Below are 16,969 nucleotides of genomic sequence, written 5' to 3' on the forward strand. Positions count from 1 at the left end.
AAACTTTATTCGAAAAAAAAAGAAAAACTATATTCGAAAAAAAAAGAAAAAAAGAACAACTATATTGGAAAAAATAAAAAAACTATATTTGAAAAAAAATATATATTTGAAAAAAAAAGAAAAACTATATTTGAAAAAAAAAGAAAAAATATATTTGAAAAAAAAAGAAAGACTATATTTGAAAAAAAAAAGAAAAACTATATTTGAAAAAAAAGAAAAACTTTATTCGAAAAAAAAAGAAAAACTATATTTGAAAAAAAAAGAAAAACTGTATTTGAAAAAAAAGAAAAACTATATTTGAAAAAAAAGAAAAACTATATTTGAAAAACAAAAAGAAAAACTATATTAAAAAAACAAGAAAACTATATTAAAAAAAAAGAAAAACTATATTTGAAAAAAAAGAAAAACTTTATTCGAAAAAAAAAGAAAAACTATATTCGAAAAAAAAAGAAAAAAAGAACAACTATATTGGAAAAAATAGAAAAACTATATTTGAAAAAAAAAATATATTTGAAAAAAAAAGAAAAACTATATTTGAAAAAAAAAGAAAAAATATATTTGAAAAAAAAAGAAAGACTATATTTGAAAAAAAAAAGAAAAACTGTATTTGAAAAAAAAAAGAAAAACTGTATTTGAAAAAAAAAGAAAAACTATATTGGAAAAAAAAAGAAAAACTATATCTGAAGGAAAAGAAAAACTATATTTGAAAAACAAAAAGAAAAACTATATTAAAAAAAAGAAACACTATATTCGAAAAAAAAAAGAAAAACTATATCCGAAAAAAAAAGAAAAACTGTATTTGAAAAAAACAAAGAAAAACGATATTTGAAAAAATATAGAAAAACTATATTGGAAAAAAAAGAAAAAAAGAACAACAATATTAGAAAAAAAAGAAAAACTATATTTGAAAAAAAAAAGAAAAACTATATTTGAAAAACAAAAAGAAAAACTATATTTGAAAAACAAAAATAAAAACTATATTTGAAAAACAAAAAGAAAACTACATTTGAAAAACAAAAAGAAAAACTATATCTGGAAAAAAAAAGAAAAACTATATTCGAAAAAAAAAAGAAAAACTATATTCGAAAAAAAAAAAGAAAAACTATATTTGAAAAAAAAAGAGAAAAACCATATTTGAAAAAAAAAGAAAAACTATATTATTAAAATTTAAAAAAAACAGAAAAATCTTTGATGTACATGTTCGTCACGGAACTAAGGTGTCATATTCCAAAAATCATGTGGGTTTAGACAGTAACTTTTCTATTTGGCTAATAAACCAATTTTTTTCAAATATAGTTTTTGGCTAATGCATCCAAAACCAAACTCCTATCCTTACATCATCAACGCTCTGATTCCCATATTTGAAAAAAAAAGAAAAACTATATTTGAAAAAAAAAGAAAAACTATATTTGAAAGAAAAAGAAAAACTATATTTGAAAGAAAAAGAAAAACTATATTTGAAAAAAAAAGAAAAACTATATTTGAAAAAATAAAAGAAAAACTATATTTGAAAAAAAAATAAAAACTATATTTGAAAATAAAAGAAAACTATATTTGAAAGAAAAAAGAAAAACTATATTTGAAAGAAAAAAGAAAAACTATATTTGAAAAAACCAAGAAAAACGATATTTAAAAAAACAAAAACAAACTATATTTGAAAAAAAAGAAAAACTATATTTAAAAAAACAAAAGAAAAACTATATTAAAAAAAAGAAAAACTATATTTGAAGAAATAAAGAAAAACTATATTTGAAAAAAATAAAGAAAAACTATATTTGAAAGAAAAAAAGAAAAACTATATTTGAAGAAAAAAGAAAAACTATATTTGTAAAAAAAAAAGAAACACTATATTTGAAAAAACAAAAACAAACTATATTTGAAAAAAAGAAAAACTATATTTAAAAAAAAGAAAAACTATATTTGAAAAAAAAAGAAAAACTATATTTGAAAAAAAAAGAAAAACTATATTTGAAAAAAAATAAAAACTATATTTAAAAAAAAGAAAAACTTTAATTGAAAAAAAAAGAAAAACTATATTGGAAAAAAAAAGAAAAACTATATTGGAAAAAAAAAGAAAAACTATATTTGAAAAAAAAGAAAAACTATATTTAAAAAAAAAGACAAGAAAAACTATATTTGAAAAATAAAGAAAAACTATATTTGAAAACAAAAGAAAAACTATATTTGAAAAAAAAAAGAAAAACTATATTTGAAAAAAAAAGAAAAACTATATTTGAAAAAAAAAAAAACTATATTTGAAAAACAAAAAGAAAAACTATACTTGAAAAACAAAAAGAAAAACTATATTTGAAAAAAAAAGAAAAACTATATTTGAAAAAAAAGAAAAACTATATTTGAAAAAAAAGAAAAACTATATTTGAAAAAAAAAGAAAAACTATATTTGAAAAAAAAGAAAAACTATATTTGAAAAAAAAGAAAAAACTATATTTGAAAAAAAAGAAAAACTATATTTGAAAAACAAAAAGAAAAACTATATTTGAAAAAAAAAAGAAAAACTATATTTGAAAAAAAAGAAAAACTATATTTGAAAAAAAAAAGAAAAACTATATTTGCAGAAAAAAGAAAAACTGTATTTGAAAAAAAAGAAAAATTATATTGGAAAAAAAAAGAAAAACTATATTTGAAAAAAAAGAAAAACTATATTTGAAAAAAAAGGAAAACTATATTTGAAAAAAAAAAAGAAAAACTGTATTTGAAAAAAAAAGAAAAACTGTATTTGAAAAAAAAAGAAAAACTATATTTGAAAAAAAAAGAAAAACTATATTTGAAAAAAAAAGAAAAACTATATTTGAAAAAAAAAGAAAAACTATATTTGAAAAACAAAAAGAAAACCTATATTTGCAGAAAAAAGAAAAACTGTATTTGAAAAAAAAAAACTATATTTGAAAAAAAAGAAAAACTTTATTCGAAAAAAAAAGAAAACAAGAACAACTATATTGGAAAAAAAAAGAAAAACTATATTTGAAAAAAAAGAAAAACTTTATTCGAAAAAAAAAGAAAAAAAGAACAACTATATTGGAAAAAAAAAGAAAACTATATTTGAAAGAAAAAAAAGAAAAACTGTATTTGAAAAAAACAAAGAAAAACTATATTGGAAAAAAAAAGAAAAAAGAACAACTATATTGGAAAAAAGAACAACTATATTGGAAAAAAGGACAACCATATTTGAAAAAAAAAGAAAAACTATATTTGAAAAAAAAGAAAAACTTGATTCGAAAAAAAAAGAAAAAATCAACAACTATATTGGAAAAAATAGAAAAACTATATTTGAAAAAAAAAATATATTTGAAAAAAAAAGAAAAAATATATTTGAAAAACAAAAAGAAAAACTATATTTGAAAAAAAAAGAAAAACTATATTTGAAAAACAAAAAGAAAAACTATATTTGAAAAAAAGAGAAAAACTATATTTGAAAAAAAAAAGAAAAACTATATTTAAAAAAAAAAGAAAAATTATATTTGAAAAAAAAAAAGAAAAACTATATTTGCAGAAAAAAGAAAAACTGTATTTGAAAAAAAAGAAAAACTATATTGGGAAAAAAAGAAAAACTATATTTGAAAAAAAAAGAAAAACTATATTCGAAAAAAAAAAAAACTTTATTCGAAAAAAAAGAAAAAGTATATTCGAAAAAAAAAGAAAAAAAGAACAACTATATTGGAAAAAATAGAAAAACTATATTTGAAAAAAAAATATATTTGAAAAAAAAAAGAAAAACTATATTTGAAAAAAAATATATATATTTGAAAAAAAAAAGAAAAAATATATTGGAAAAAAAGAAGAACTATATCTGAAGGAAAAGAAAAACTATATTTGAAAAACAAAAAGAAAAACTATATTAAAAAAAGGAAAACTATATTCGAAAAAAAAAGAAAAACTATATCCGAAAAAAAAAGAAAAACTGTATTTGAAAAAAAACAAAGAAAAACTATATTTGAAAAAAAAAAGAAAAACTATATTCTAAAAACAAAAAGAAAAACTATATTTGAAAAACAAAAAGAAAAACTATATTTGAAAAACTAAGAAAAACTATATTTGAAAAAAAAAAGAAAAACTATATTCTAAAAACAAAAAGAAAAACTATATTTGAAAAACAAAAAGAAAAACTACATTTGAAAAACAAAAAGAAAAACTATATCTGGAAAAAAAAAGAAAAACTATATTCGAAAAAAAAAAAGAAAAACTATATTCGAAAAAAAAAAAAAGAAAAACTATATTCGAAAAAAAAAGAAAAACTATATTTGTAAAAAAAAGAGAAAAACCATATTTGAAAAAAAAAGAAAAACTATATTATTAAAATTTAAAAAAAACAGAAAAATCTTTGATGTACATGTTCGTCACGGAACTAAGGTGTCATATTCCAAAAATCATGTGGGTTTAGACAGTAACTTTTCTATTTGGCTAATAAACCAATTTTTTTCAAATATAGTTTTTGGCTAATGCATCCTAAACCAAACTCCTATCCTTACATCATCAACGCTCTGATCCCCATATTTGAAAAAAAAAAAGAAAAACTATATTTGAAAAAAAAGAAAAACTATATTTGAAAGAAAAGAAAAACTATATTTGAAAGAAAAGAAAAACTATATTTGAAAGAAAAAGAAAAACTATATTTGAAAGAAAAAGAAAAACTATATTTGAAAAAAAAAGAAAAACTATATTTGAAAAAATAAAAGAAAAACTATATTTGAAAAAAAAATAAAAACTATATTTGAAAATAAAAGAAAACTATATTTGAAAGAAAAAAGAAAAAACTATATTTGAAAAAACCAAGAAAAACGATATTTAAAAAAACAAAAACAAACTATATTTGAAAAAAAAGAAAAACTATATTTAAAAAAACAAAAGAAAAACTATATTAAAAAAAAGAAAAACTATATTTGAAGAAATAAAGAAAAACTATATTTGAAAAAAATAAAGAAAAACTATATTTGAAAGAAAAAAAGAAAAACTATATTTGAAGAAAAAAGAAAAACTATATTTGTAAAAAAAAAAGAAAAACGATATTTGAAAACACAAAAACAAACTATATTTGAAAAAAAGAAAAACTATATTTAAAAAAAAAGAAAAACTATATTTGAAAAAAAAGAAAAACTATATTTGAAAAAAAAAGAAAAACTATACTTGAAAAAAAATAAAAACTATATTTGAAAAAAAAGAAAAACTATATTTGAAAAAAAAAGAAAAACTATATTTGAAAAAAAAGAAAAACTATATTTCAAAAAAAAGAAAAACTATATTTGAAAAAAAAAGAAAAACTATATTTGAAAAAAAAGAAAAGAAAAACTATATTTGAAAAAAAGAAAAGAAAAACGATATTTGAAAAAAAAAGAAAAACTATATTTGAAAAAAAAAGAAAAACTATATTTGAAACAAAAAGAAAAACTATATTTGAAAAAAAAAGAAAAACGATATTTAAAAAAAGAGAAAAACTATATTTGAAAAAAATAAAGAAAAACTATATTTGAAAAAAATAAAGAAAAACTATATTTGAAAAAAATAAAGAAAAACTATATTTGAAAAAAATAAAGAAAAACTATATTTGAAAGAAAAAAAAAGAAAAACAATATTTGAAAGAAAAAAAAGAAAAACTATATTTGAAAGAAAAAAAAGAAAAACTATATTTTAAAGAAAAAAAAGAAAAACTATATTTAAAAAAAAAGAAAGAAAAACTATATTTAAAAAAAAAGAACGAAAAACTATATTTGAAAAAAAAAAGAAAAACTATATTTGAAAGAAAAAAAAAGAAAAACTATAGTTGAAAAAAAAAAAGAAAAACTATATTTGAAAAAAAGAAGAAAAAACGTAAACATGTTTGAGAGAGAGAGAGAGAGAGGAAATAAATGTTTGTTGTTTTTTCTTAAGCATCACCGTGAAATGTATTTCTTCTTCGGCATGAATGAAATATAAAAAGCAAGAGAGAGAGTGTGTGATAGAGGGGATGAGCAAAAGAAACAGAGATGGAGAGAGAGGAAACAAAAACTGTCGTAGGTTATGTTGACACTGTTAAATATATGTTTTTTTTTTTTCGAAACAAAAAATGTTCAAAGCAGGGGAGCGAGGAAATAGAAACTGTTGTAGATCACGTTGATGCTGTAAAATATATTTTCGGCATATAAGAAATGTATATAGTGAGCGAGAGAGAGTGGAAATGTATATGTTTTTTTTTTTTTCGAAACAAAAAATGTTCAAAGCAGGGGAGCGAGGAAATAGAAACTATTGTAGATCACGTTGATGCTGTAAAATATATTTTCGGCATAAAAGAAATGTATATAGTGAGCGAGAGAGAGAGAGAGGAAATGTATATGTTTGTTTTTTTTTCGAGACAAAAAATGTTCAAAGCAGGGGAGCGAGGAAATAGAAACTGTTGTAGATCACGTTGATGCTGTAAAATATATTTTCGGCATAAAAGAAATGTATATAGTGAGCGAGAGAGAGAGAGGAAATGTATATGTTTGTTTTTTTTCGAAACAAAAAATGTTCAAAGCAGGGGAGCGAGGAAATAGAAACTGTTGTAGATCACGTTGATGCTGTAAAATATATTTTCGGCATAAAAGAAATGTATATAGGGAGCGAGAGAGAGAGAGGGGAAATGTATATGTTTTTTTTTTTTTAACAAAAAATGTTCAAAGCAGGAGAGCGAGGAAATAGAAACTGTTGTAGATCAAGTTGATGCTGTAAAATATATTTTCGGCATAAAAGAAATGTATATAGTGAGCGAGAGAGAGAGAGAGAGGAAATGTATATGTTTTTTTTTTTTTTTTAAACAAAAAATGTTCAAAGCAGGGGAGCGAGGAAATAGAAACTGTTGTAGATCACGTTGATGCTGTAAAATATATTTTTGGCATAAAAGAAATGTATATAGTGAGCGAGAGAGAGAGGAAATGTATATGTTTTGTTTTTTTTTGAAACAAAAAATGTTCAAAGCAGGGGAGCGAGGAAATAGAAACTGTTGTAGATCATGTTGATGCTGTAAAATATATTTTTCATATAAAAGAAATGTACATAGCGAGCGAGAGAGAGAGAGAGAGAGGAAATGTATTTTGTGAGAAATATACGTATTAACACACGTTTTGTTTCAAATCTAGCTACCCGCATGCAAGGCTGACCTTTAAGGCACCTAAAATCTCGGATGATTTTCACACCGCTAAATTATATAAACACCTAACAGTCAAACCACATGATTTTTTGGAATATGACATCTTCGTTCTGTGACCATTTATTTGCGGACTATTATCTTCATCTACTATCGGTTGTTGTTTCACGTTTCGGTCAACTATTTCCCTGGCCTTCGGCAGGTGGTTAACCGCGACAGGATAGGAATGCCGAATCTAACTGCATTCTCAGCAATTACTGCCTTCCATAGTTGTTGTCATCTATATACAACGTTTTAGCCAACTAATCCTAATAGTTGTTGCTATCTCACCACGTTTTTGGCCAAGTAAGCCTCTGGCCGGCTTTGGGTAGAATTGAAACTGCTATATTCAGAGAATGCTCACTTGGAACCGTAGAGATTCAACGTCTGTATCCACTGCGTCACGGGCCCCGAAGAACGATCAAGGTCGGATCTTTTGATCTTATAAATTCAAGTTTATTTGTTATCTGATCTTCCATTGTAGGGAGTTGGGCAGCAAGATGTCGGTTCACGTTACACTTGAACTTATGCATGTCAGTACAGTTGGGGAAGCAGGAACCCGGAAGGGAATTCCAAAGTGTAGCGGTTCTGGGGAAGAAACTACTGGAGTAGGGGGCTCTCTTACAAATAGGGATCTCTACTGTGAAGGGGTGGGATTTAGCTGCTTGTCGGGTTTGTCGGGAGTATTCACGTCAAGGGTGTACAAGTGCTTGCAGTTTGTCAGAGCATTCACCATTAAAGTATTTGTAGAACAGGCAGAGGGATGCAACGTTTCGTCGATTGGGACAGAGGCTGAAGCCTAGGTGACAATCCAGGACCTATCAGGTTGGCGACTATCTTTTGAACCCTGTCCAGGAGTGAGAGACAAGCAGCAGATGCACCAGCCCAAATGTGACAACAGTACTCCATACATGGGCGAATAGTGGACTTATAGAGGTACAGGATATTTTCAGGCGTAAGTAGTTTTCTAGCATGGAAGAGAGAGCCCACCTTCTTTGCAACAGCTTTGGCAATGCTCTCAATGTGTCTATTCCATTTCATTTTCCCTGTAAATGTTAGGCCGAGGAGTTTAAAAGAAGTACTTTCGGGTAATGTGTCCTTGGCCATTGCTATTGGTGGTAGAGAAGGTTTCTTGTAGTTATTGAAGGCAACAAGCTTAGTCTTAGCAGCATTGAATGTGACCAACCATTTTTGTCCCTATTCGACTACAGATTGGAGGTCATCCTCTAGTGTTTCTGCCAGGTCCTTAGATATGTGTTCATTCGTTAGCGCATTCGCCATTAAAATACTTGTAGAACAGACAGAGGGATGCAACATTTCGTTCGTGGGACGGAGGCTGAAGCTTAGATGACAGTTCAGGACCTATCAGATTGGCAGTACATTCAGGTAATGTTTCTTTGGCCATTGCTATTATTGGTAGAGAAGGTTTCTTGTAATTATTGAAGGAAACAAGTTTAGTCTTGGCGGCATTGAATGTGACCATCCATTTTTGTCCCCATTCCACTACGGATTGGAGGTTATCCTCGAGTGTTTCTGCCATTTCTTTAGATATGTGTTCATTTGTTTTCCTGTCGTGTCTGTTATAGAGCATGGTATCTCAGCATATATACCAATCTCAGAGGCAGTTTTGTCGGGGAGGTCACATAATAATGGTTTTAATTTAAAAAATTTTTTTTTTTACATAGAGCCGCTTACCAAGGCCCAGAGACCACTCGAGGATAAGGGTTAATGAGTATACGGTAGTCAATGGGATAATATCGTACTAATCGTTAGTAGCGGAAATTTGGTAAATTGGATTATTTAAGGGGACGGTTTATCAAGAATTTGTTTACATTGGACTTGAAGACAACCAAGTTGTAGTCAGGTGGGAAACAGACAAACGGAACAGAGTTCTAAGAAAGAAACTTGGTTCGTGGAATCTGTTTCAGTTTAGACACAGATAAAGAGTGGGGAAAATTATTGACAGTGGTTTCAGCTAGATGGGTGTTTTTCGTGAAAGATTATCGGAAAATCAGAAAAAGTTGTAAAAAATAAAAAAAAGAAAAGAAAATGGAGCTTCTATACCCATCTCAGAGGCAGTTTTGTCACATAATGATGGTTTTAATTTTTTTTTTACATAGAGCCGCTTATCAAGGCCCGGAGGCCACTCGAGGATAAGGGTTAATGAGTATACGGTAGTTGATACAGTCTAACATTTTGAAAATCACACACCAGCCTCCCCCACGAAATGCTTTTTTTTTTTACACAGTGATCACCACTTATCAAGGCCTGGAAGCCACTCAGGGATAAGGGTTATTGCAAGTACATTACGTTAGTGTGGAGATTTGATGAAGTGTTTACTTAAGGGGGGCAGTTCATTAGGAATTTGTTAACATTGGACTTGAACACATCCAAGTTGTAGTCCGGTGGGAAGCAGGCAGACGGAACAGAGTTCCACAGGCGTGCAGTTCTAAGAAAGAAGCTTTGTTCGTGGAATCCACGTTTTGATTTAGGCACAGATATAGAGTGGAGGAAATTTTTCACAGTGGATTCAGCTAGACGGGTGTTTTTCGTGAAAGATTGGCGAGGGGGGGGGACCAGAGATTGGAGTTCAGACGAGCACCTGCCATGGAAATAACGATAAAACAAGGATAGGCTCGCAACGTCTCTTCTGTGGGAGAGAGGTTGCAGGGTAGAGAAAAGGGCATCCCCCACTAAGCCATGAAGTCTATTTTGTACTCTGTCAAGGCAGGATTGGCTGTTTTTAGCAGCTCCTGCCCAGATATGGCAACAGTATTCCATCCTTGGACGTACTTGGCTTTTATATAGATAGAGAATTGCATCAGTGGTGAGATATCTTCTGGAGTGGTATAAGGATCCCACCATCTTTCCAGCGACCTTGGAAACAGACTTGATGTACGTGTTCCATTTCAGATCAGGTGTAAAGGACAACCCCAGAAGATTGTCAAAACACGGGACCTCACCCAGATGAGTGCATTCCATCACTTTTACTAATGGTGCTTTTAAGTGTCTGTGTGTTCCTACATATATGTTCTTCTTATATTTCTTGCCTTGGAAGGTCTCGACGTGTACGTGCAAATACATAATCGTACATACCCACTTGCCTTGTCCAGCGGACGATATCTACTGCTGCAGATGCATTGATAATACAAGATGGATTTGAAGCTTCAATCCTTTTATTAAAGGCAAGCCTATCGTGTCGAAACCTGGTTGTCATGGAGGGACCCTAATCTCCCCATCTGCATTCTCTACAGCCCAAAACCAACTCTCAGCTCATGTGTCCGTCAACTGGAAGCCTACGACCACAATTCCCGTCACCCCTAATTTCCGGTGCATTTTATCTAGGTTGATACCTGTCAACCCTAACCTTCTGTGACCCCACTAAACTCGCTGATGGGAATCGAAAATATACTTACATAACTTGCTATTTCCACAAACTACCTAGATAGCATTTAAGTTGGGATTCCCTATGCTACAATATGAGTAAAAAAGTAACAGAACGGATTATCTGGGAAAACTCCGGTTGCCTCCCTAGGGGTGGCTTTCGGGTTAAAATGGCTAAAATTGACGCTTATTAAAAAAAGGTTGATGCCTGGGATTTTTATAAAAGAAAAAAAGAAAGAAAACAAAATACTGAAGATGGAGTATACCTCTGAAATATATTTTTGACAAATTTCAAACAATTAAAATATTTGTTTATTTTCCTAATATTATGTTGTGATTTGGTTTTGAAGCATATTTTTTTTATTCAAATTAAATTAACGTTTCTATATGAACTCTCGTCCTTGACATTATTCTTGCATTATCTATGCACAGTTCAAACATTTCAAAATACAACATGGCAAAGAAAAAAAAGAAAGAAAACAACATACTGAGGATGGAGTATACCTCCGAAATATATTTATGTTATAAATTTCAAACAAGTAAAATATTTGTTTATTTTCCTAATATTACGTTGTGATTTGGTTTCAAGTGCACTTGATGCATATCTTATTTTTGTGTTTATTAAAAAAAAAATCTGAAAAATTGTAACTAACAGATTTCTATATAATTTCGTTTGTCTATACTTCACGATAACTCTTGGGTGTGCCCCAGGGTTTTTTTAGGGCTAATAAAAACACTCCATTTTTGAGACTATTTTACCATATTTTGTCCAAAATTTTCTGTGTATGTCTATTTAGCAGTTTTGCATGGTGCTGAACTCAAATTTAAATATGTTAAGGCCTTGGAGACTTTCGGGGCAAAATGAGGGGCCAAACGATGGATTTAGTCATTTCTTTTTTTGCATGGTGCAGAACTCAAATTTACAGCCTAAAACTTCATTCTTTCTTCATTTTCAGGATTTTTTTTTGCATCGTGCAGAACTCAAATTTTTTCATCTTCATCAGGATTTGACATCTCCTGGGGATTTTGGGGATTAGATGTGATGGGGCGGGGCAAATGCTGATAAATCTAGAAAGATGCAACTTCTTGTTTTAATCTTTTGTTAGGTGAAAGTACAAAGTAGTTACAAAACACCATTTCCTCCGCATGTCAAACTCGCTGATGGGAATCGAAAATATACTTACATAACTTACTATTTCTACAAACTACCTAGATAGCATTTAAGCTGGGATTCCCAATACTACACAAGTACAGAACCAGTTGTGCACAAGATTAATTAATGTAGACGCCCTCAACTCCCCCAAAAGGGGTGCTTCATTGTACCAGATAATAATACATAATCTGAATATTTTTTAAGCTGACATTTTTATAATCTTGGCTTATTCTCTTTTTCTGACGAGAAGCATTTACCTTTGAAATGGCATGATCTAAAGAGGTTTCCCCGTATACCTCTTTCGGTAACCCTTATTGATGTAGCAATGTCATAAAGTTAATATGGAACTTTATCCTTTACCTTATTAATTATATATATATATATAGTCATCCACACATAGTACTGTTTTGCTGTTTCACAGCTCATCAGTGCGGCTAGACAGGCAACTGCCTCAGGTCAGGATATATTTGTATGCATGTATGTATATATATATATATCTCACTCCATTCAAACACCCGCTGTAATAATTAACACATAATCTCAATCAATAAATTACATAAAAAACACTCATTTCATTTCTGTTACAAACTTATATTTGAATTTCAACAGATATATTTTTTCCCCCAATAAGAATATTAACTAACTTGTGTTCATAGTTTTAAAATTACATTAACGACTATATGACGTCACTAAAATTTCCTTCTCTTTAACAGCGCCAGCCCTCCCCCTCCTTTTTGAATTTCCAACGTCTTTTTTTCCGTTTCTCTGAAATAGAACTGGGTCACACTGTGCACGTGAAACATTTTCAAATATTTTGTACTGGTATTTTTTGTTTCTTAATCTCATTCATCCAGAGGAAGTCTCGAAATAAAGACGAAACGTTGATGAATATATATATATATATATATATATATATATATATATATATATATATACATACACACACAGACACATACATACAAGGTGCTTTCAATAAGTTTCCAGACTTTTTTGTACAGGCATTTAAAATTGCTGTAGACTCTTGAAAATCCAGTAGGTTATAGCTATACATACTACGAGATGACTGACCAATTTTTATCATTTCATGTTCAAATGAACAGCTTCAGTAGCAATTGGAATACACCCTACTAAAGCTTGATCGTCACAGCTGGTGAATTTCAAAAATGCAATCTGGACGTGAGGACACTTTAGAAGAGCAATAAAATTCTGCTTTAAACGTATGGAATGCTTCAGACTGCTTTTGGACCATCTTGCGTGAATCGAGCATCAGTTTTTGAGTGGCATAAGAGATTCAAGGAAGGCAGGGAGTCTGTGAAGAATGATGAGAGGTGTGGGTGGAATAAGGAAGTTAGAACATCAGAGTTGATTGGCCAAATAAAGAATTTCATAGATAAGGACTGTTGTGTGTCTATAGAGACGATAAGTGCACAGTTTGATGTCAGTGTGGGAACTGTACACACAAATTATTCACGAGTAACTAAAGATGCGGAAGATTTGCGTGAAGTTTGTCCCAAAGGTATAGTAAAAAACTCCGTCCTTGTCACAGATCATCTGACCAAGATGAGCATCAAAACACTTCCTCAGCCTCCCTATTGTCCAGACCTTGCTCCCTGTGACTTTTATTTATTCCCCAAGCTCAAAGAAAACCTTAGAGGCTGTCGTTATGAAACAATTGAGGAGACGAAAGAAGCAATGACGGGGGTCAATGACACGCTTGCACAACAGGTCTTCCATGGGGCCTCCGTTTGCACAACAGGTCTTCCATGGGGCCTCCGTTTGCACAACAGGTCTTCCATGGGGCCTCCGCTTGCACAACAGGTCTTCCATGGGGCCTCCGCTTGCACAACAGGTCTTTCATGGGGCCTCCGCTTGCACAACAGGTCTTCCCTGGGACCTCCGCTTGCACAACAGGTCTTTCATAGGGCTTCCGCTTGCACAACAGGTCTTTCATCGGGCCTCCGTTTGCACAACAGGTCTTCCATGGGGCCTCCGCTTGCACAACGGGTCTTCCATGGGGCCTCCGCTTGCACAACAGGTCTTCTATGGGGCCTCCGTTTGCACAACAGGTCTTCCATGGGGCCTCCGCTTGCACAACAGGTCTTTCATGGGGCCTCCGCTTGCACAACAGGTCTTCCCTGGGACCTCCGCTTGCACAACAGGTCTTTCATAGGGCTTCCGCTTGCACAACAGGTCTTTCATCGGGCCTCCGTTTGCACAACAGGTCTTCCATGGGGCCTCCGCTTGCACAACGGGTCTTCCATGGGGCCTCCGCTTGCACAACAGGTCTTCTATGGGGCCTCCGTTTGCACAACAGGTCTTCCATGGGGCCTCCGCTTGCACAACAGGTCTTTCATGGGGCCTCCGCTTGCACAACAGGTCTTCCCTGGGACCTCCGCTTGCACAACAGGTCTTTCATAGGGCTTCCGCTTGCACAACAGGTCTTTCATCGGGCCTCCGTTTGCACAACAGGTCTTCCATGGGGCCTCCGCTTGCACAACGGGTCTTCCATGGGGCCTCCGCTTGCACAACAGGTCTTCTATGGGGCCTCCGTTTGCACAACAGGTCTTCCATGGGGCCTCCGCTTGCACAACGGGTCTTCCATGGGGCCTCCGTTTGCACAACAGGTCTTCCATGGGGCCTCCGCTTGCACAACGGGTCTTCCATGGGGCCTCCGTTTGCACAACAGGTCTTCCATGGGGCCTCCGCTTGCACAACGGGTCTTCCATGGGGCCTCCGCTTGCACAACAGGTCTTTCATGGGGCCTCCGTTTGCACAACAGGTCTTTCATGGGGCCTCCGTTGTAGGAACGGTACAACAAATGCATTGCAGTTGGAGAAGATTACTTTGAAGGTAACTAGAGTTTTATGCGCTGAAAAAAGTCTGGAAACTTATTGAAGGCACCTCGTATATGTAAATCTGACTTGAAAAAGTATTTAAAAACAATTTTGAAAAACGGTCAAACGTGAAACAAGTACTTACGGGTGGAACTGGTGGAAGGCTTGGATCCAAAACAGGTTCATAAAACTAAAAAACACAAACAAAATAACTCAATTAGCAAATATGTCCGGTAGTATATATATATATATATATATATATATATAAGGCAAAATGTGTGTGACCATTTCGTGTATGTCTTCAAAAGGCTTTTCTCGCACGCGCTCCCGGGGTCGTTACTATCTCTTAAAACTGTTTATATGGGTCCTATATAATAATATCTAGGAATTAGAAAAGCGCGTATGTATAGATTTTATTTACGTCGATTTTTACAAAATTATTGCTGTTTTGGCTTCTCGCGTGTTGATTGGGCTTTTTAGTATCTGCTCCGGCAGATACTGCAAGCTATGACTAGCTATGACTAGCAAAGACCAGATGTGGGGGCAACCCCACATGCCTGACCTTTAACCAGCTCCCATTTCCCACCTCTCGGGAGCTGGTCCCCTTTTCCCTTCCCCCTCCCTTCACTCCTCACATTAAAAATTGGCCTTGTGCCTAATTTGCTCGGTGGGGGAGCAAATAAATACCATCTGTTCCGACAGATGCTGCAAGCAAAGACCAGCTATGACTAGCAAAGACCATATGTGGGGGTAACCCCACATATCTGAACTTAGTCAAGGTAGGGATCACCCTACGACCACAGTTACTATCCAGCTCCCATTTCCCACCTCTCGGGAGCAGGATCCCCCTTTCCCTCCCCCCTCCCTCCATCTCCACATTAAAAAACGGCCTTGTGCCTAATTTGCTCAGTGGGGAAGCAAATAAATACAAAAGTGTAGTATCTGTTCCGACAGATGCTGCAAGCTATGACTAGCAAAGACCAGCTATGACTAGCAAAGACCAGATGTGGGGGCAACCGCACATGCCTGACCTTTAACCAGCTCCCATTTCCCACCTCTCGGGAGCTGGTCCCCTTTTCCCCTTCCCCCTCCCTTCACTCCTCACATTAAAAATCGGCCTTGTGCCTAATTTGCTCGGTGGGGGAGCAAATAAATACCATCTGTACCGGCAGATACTGCAAGCAAAGACCATATGTGGGGGCGACCCCACAAGATAAGACCTTGGTCAATGTAGGGGCAACCCTTCATACCAATTGTCATTATCCAGCTCCCCTACTCACCGGGGAGTTGGTCTCCATTTCCCCTTCACTCCTCACATTAAAAATCGGCCTTTTGCCTAATTTGCTCGGTGGGGGAGCAAATAAATATCTTCTCAGCTTTTGCTCTGCTTTCCCCCCCTTCCCACCATCATCTGGGGTGAAGTGAAAACTAAAAATAGCGTCGTCCTGTCAATCAAACCTCTTTTAGCTTTATAAGCTTTAACTTAACACGCTAATCAATTACTAAAAAAGAAAACTATTTAGCGTTTCAATGGTTTAGCAACTTCCGGCTTAATCCACTGAATGTTGATCGAGCCCAAGCCATGATTGATGGTAACTCCCAAGGATCCGGATCCAATTCTGCAAGAGTACCATATTTTTTTTTTTTTTTGGAGTGGATTGCTGTACTAAGAATATAAGAAACATGCATTTCCTCTTTTTATTGGAATTTTCCATTATCTATCTATCTATCTATCTATCTATCTATCTATCTATATATATATATATATATATATATATATATATATATATATATATATACATATACATATATATATATATATACATATCTGTCTATCTATCTATATATATACATATCTGTCTATCTATCTATATATATACATATCTGTCTATCTATCTATATATATACATATCTATCTATCTATCTATATATATACATATCTGTCTATCTATCTATATATATACATATCTGTCTATCTATCTATATATATACATATCTGTCTATCTATCTATATATATACATATCTGTCTATCTATCTATATATATACATATCTGTCTATCTATCTATATATATACATATCTGTCTATCTATCTATCTATATATATACATATCTATCTATCTATCTATATATATACATATCTATCTATCTATCTATATATATACATATCTGTCTATCTATCTATCTATATATATACATATCTATCTATCTATATATATATATATATACATATCTATCTATCTATATATATATACATATCTATCTATCTATATATATATATATATACATATCTATCTATCTATATATATATATATACATATCTATCTATCTATATATATATATATATACATATCTATCTATCTATATATATATATATATATATACATATCTATCTATCTATATATATATATATACATACATATCTATATATCTATATATATATATA

The 16,969-nt window shown here is 31.3% G+C and overlaps 1 protein-coding gene across 2 annotated transcripts in view; it reads right to left on the reverse strand.

The window, feature by feature from the left end:
- Positions 1-16,969, reverse strand: part of LOC145271411 (uncharacterized) — a 681,202-nt gene that overhangs the window by 447,676 nt on the left and 216,557 nt on the right. For both annotated transcript variants that reach the window (XM_080126945.1, XM_080126944.1), the window contains exon 4: positions 14,670-14,714. In XM_080126945.1, the coding sequence (XP_079983071.1) occupies positions 14,670-14,714 (45 nt within the window). The remainder of the gene's footprint in view (positions 1-14,669; positions 14,715-16,969) is intronic.

Source organism: Euprymna scolopes, chromosome 46 (assembly GCF_053919585.1).
Source record: "Euprymna scolopes isolate OS-2025 chromosome 46, ASM5391958v1, whole genome shotgun sequence".
Classification (NCBI taxonomy): Eukaryota; Metazoa; Mollusca; class Cephalopoda; order Sepiida; family Sepiolidae; genus Euprymna; species Euprymna scolopes.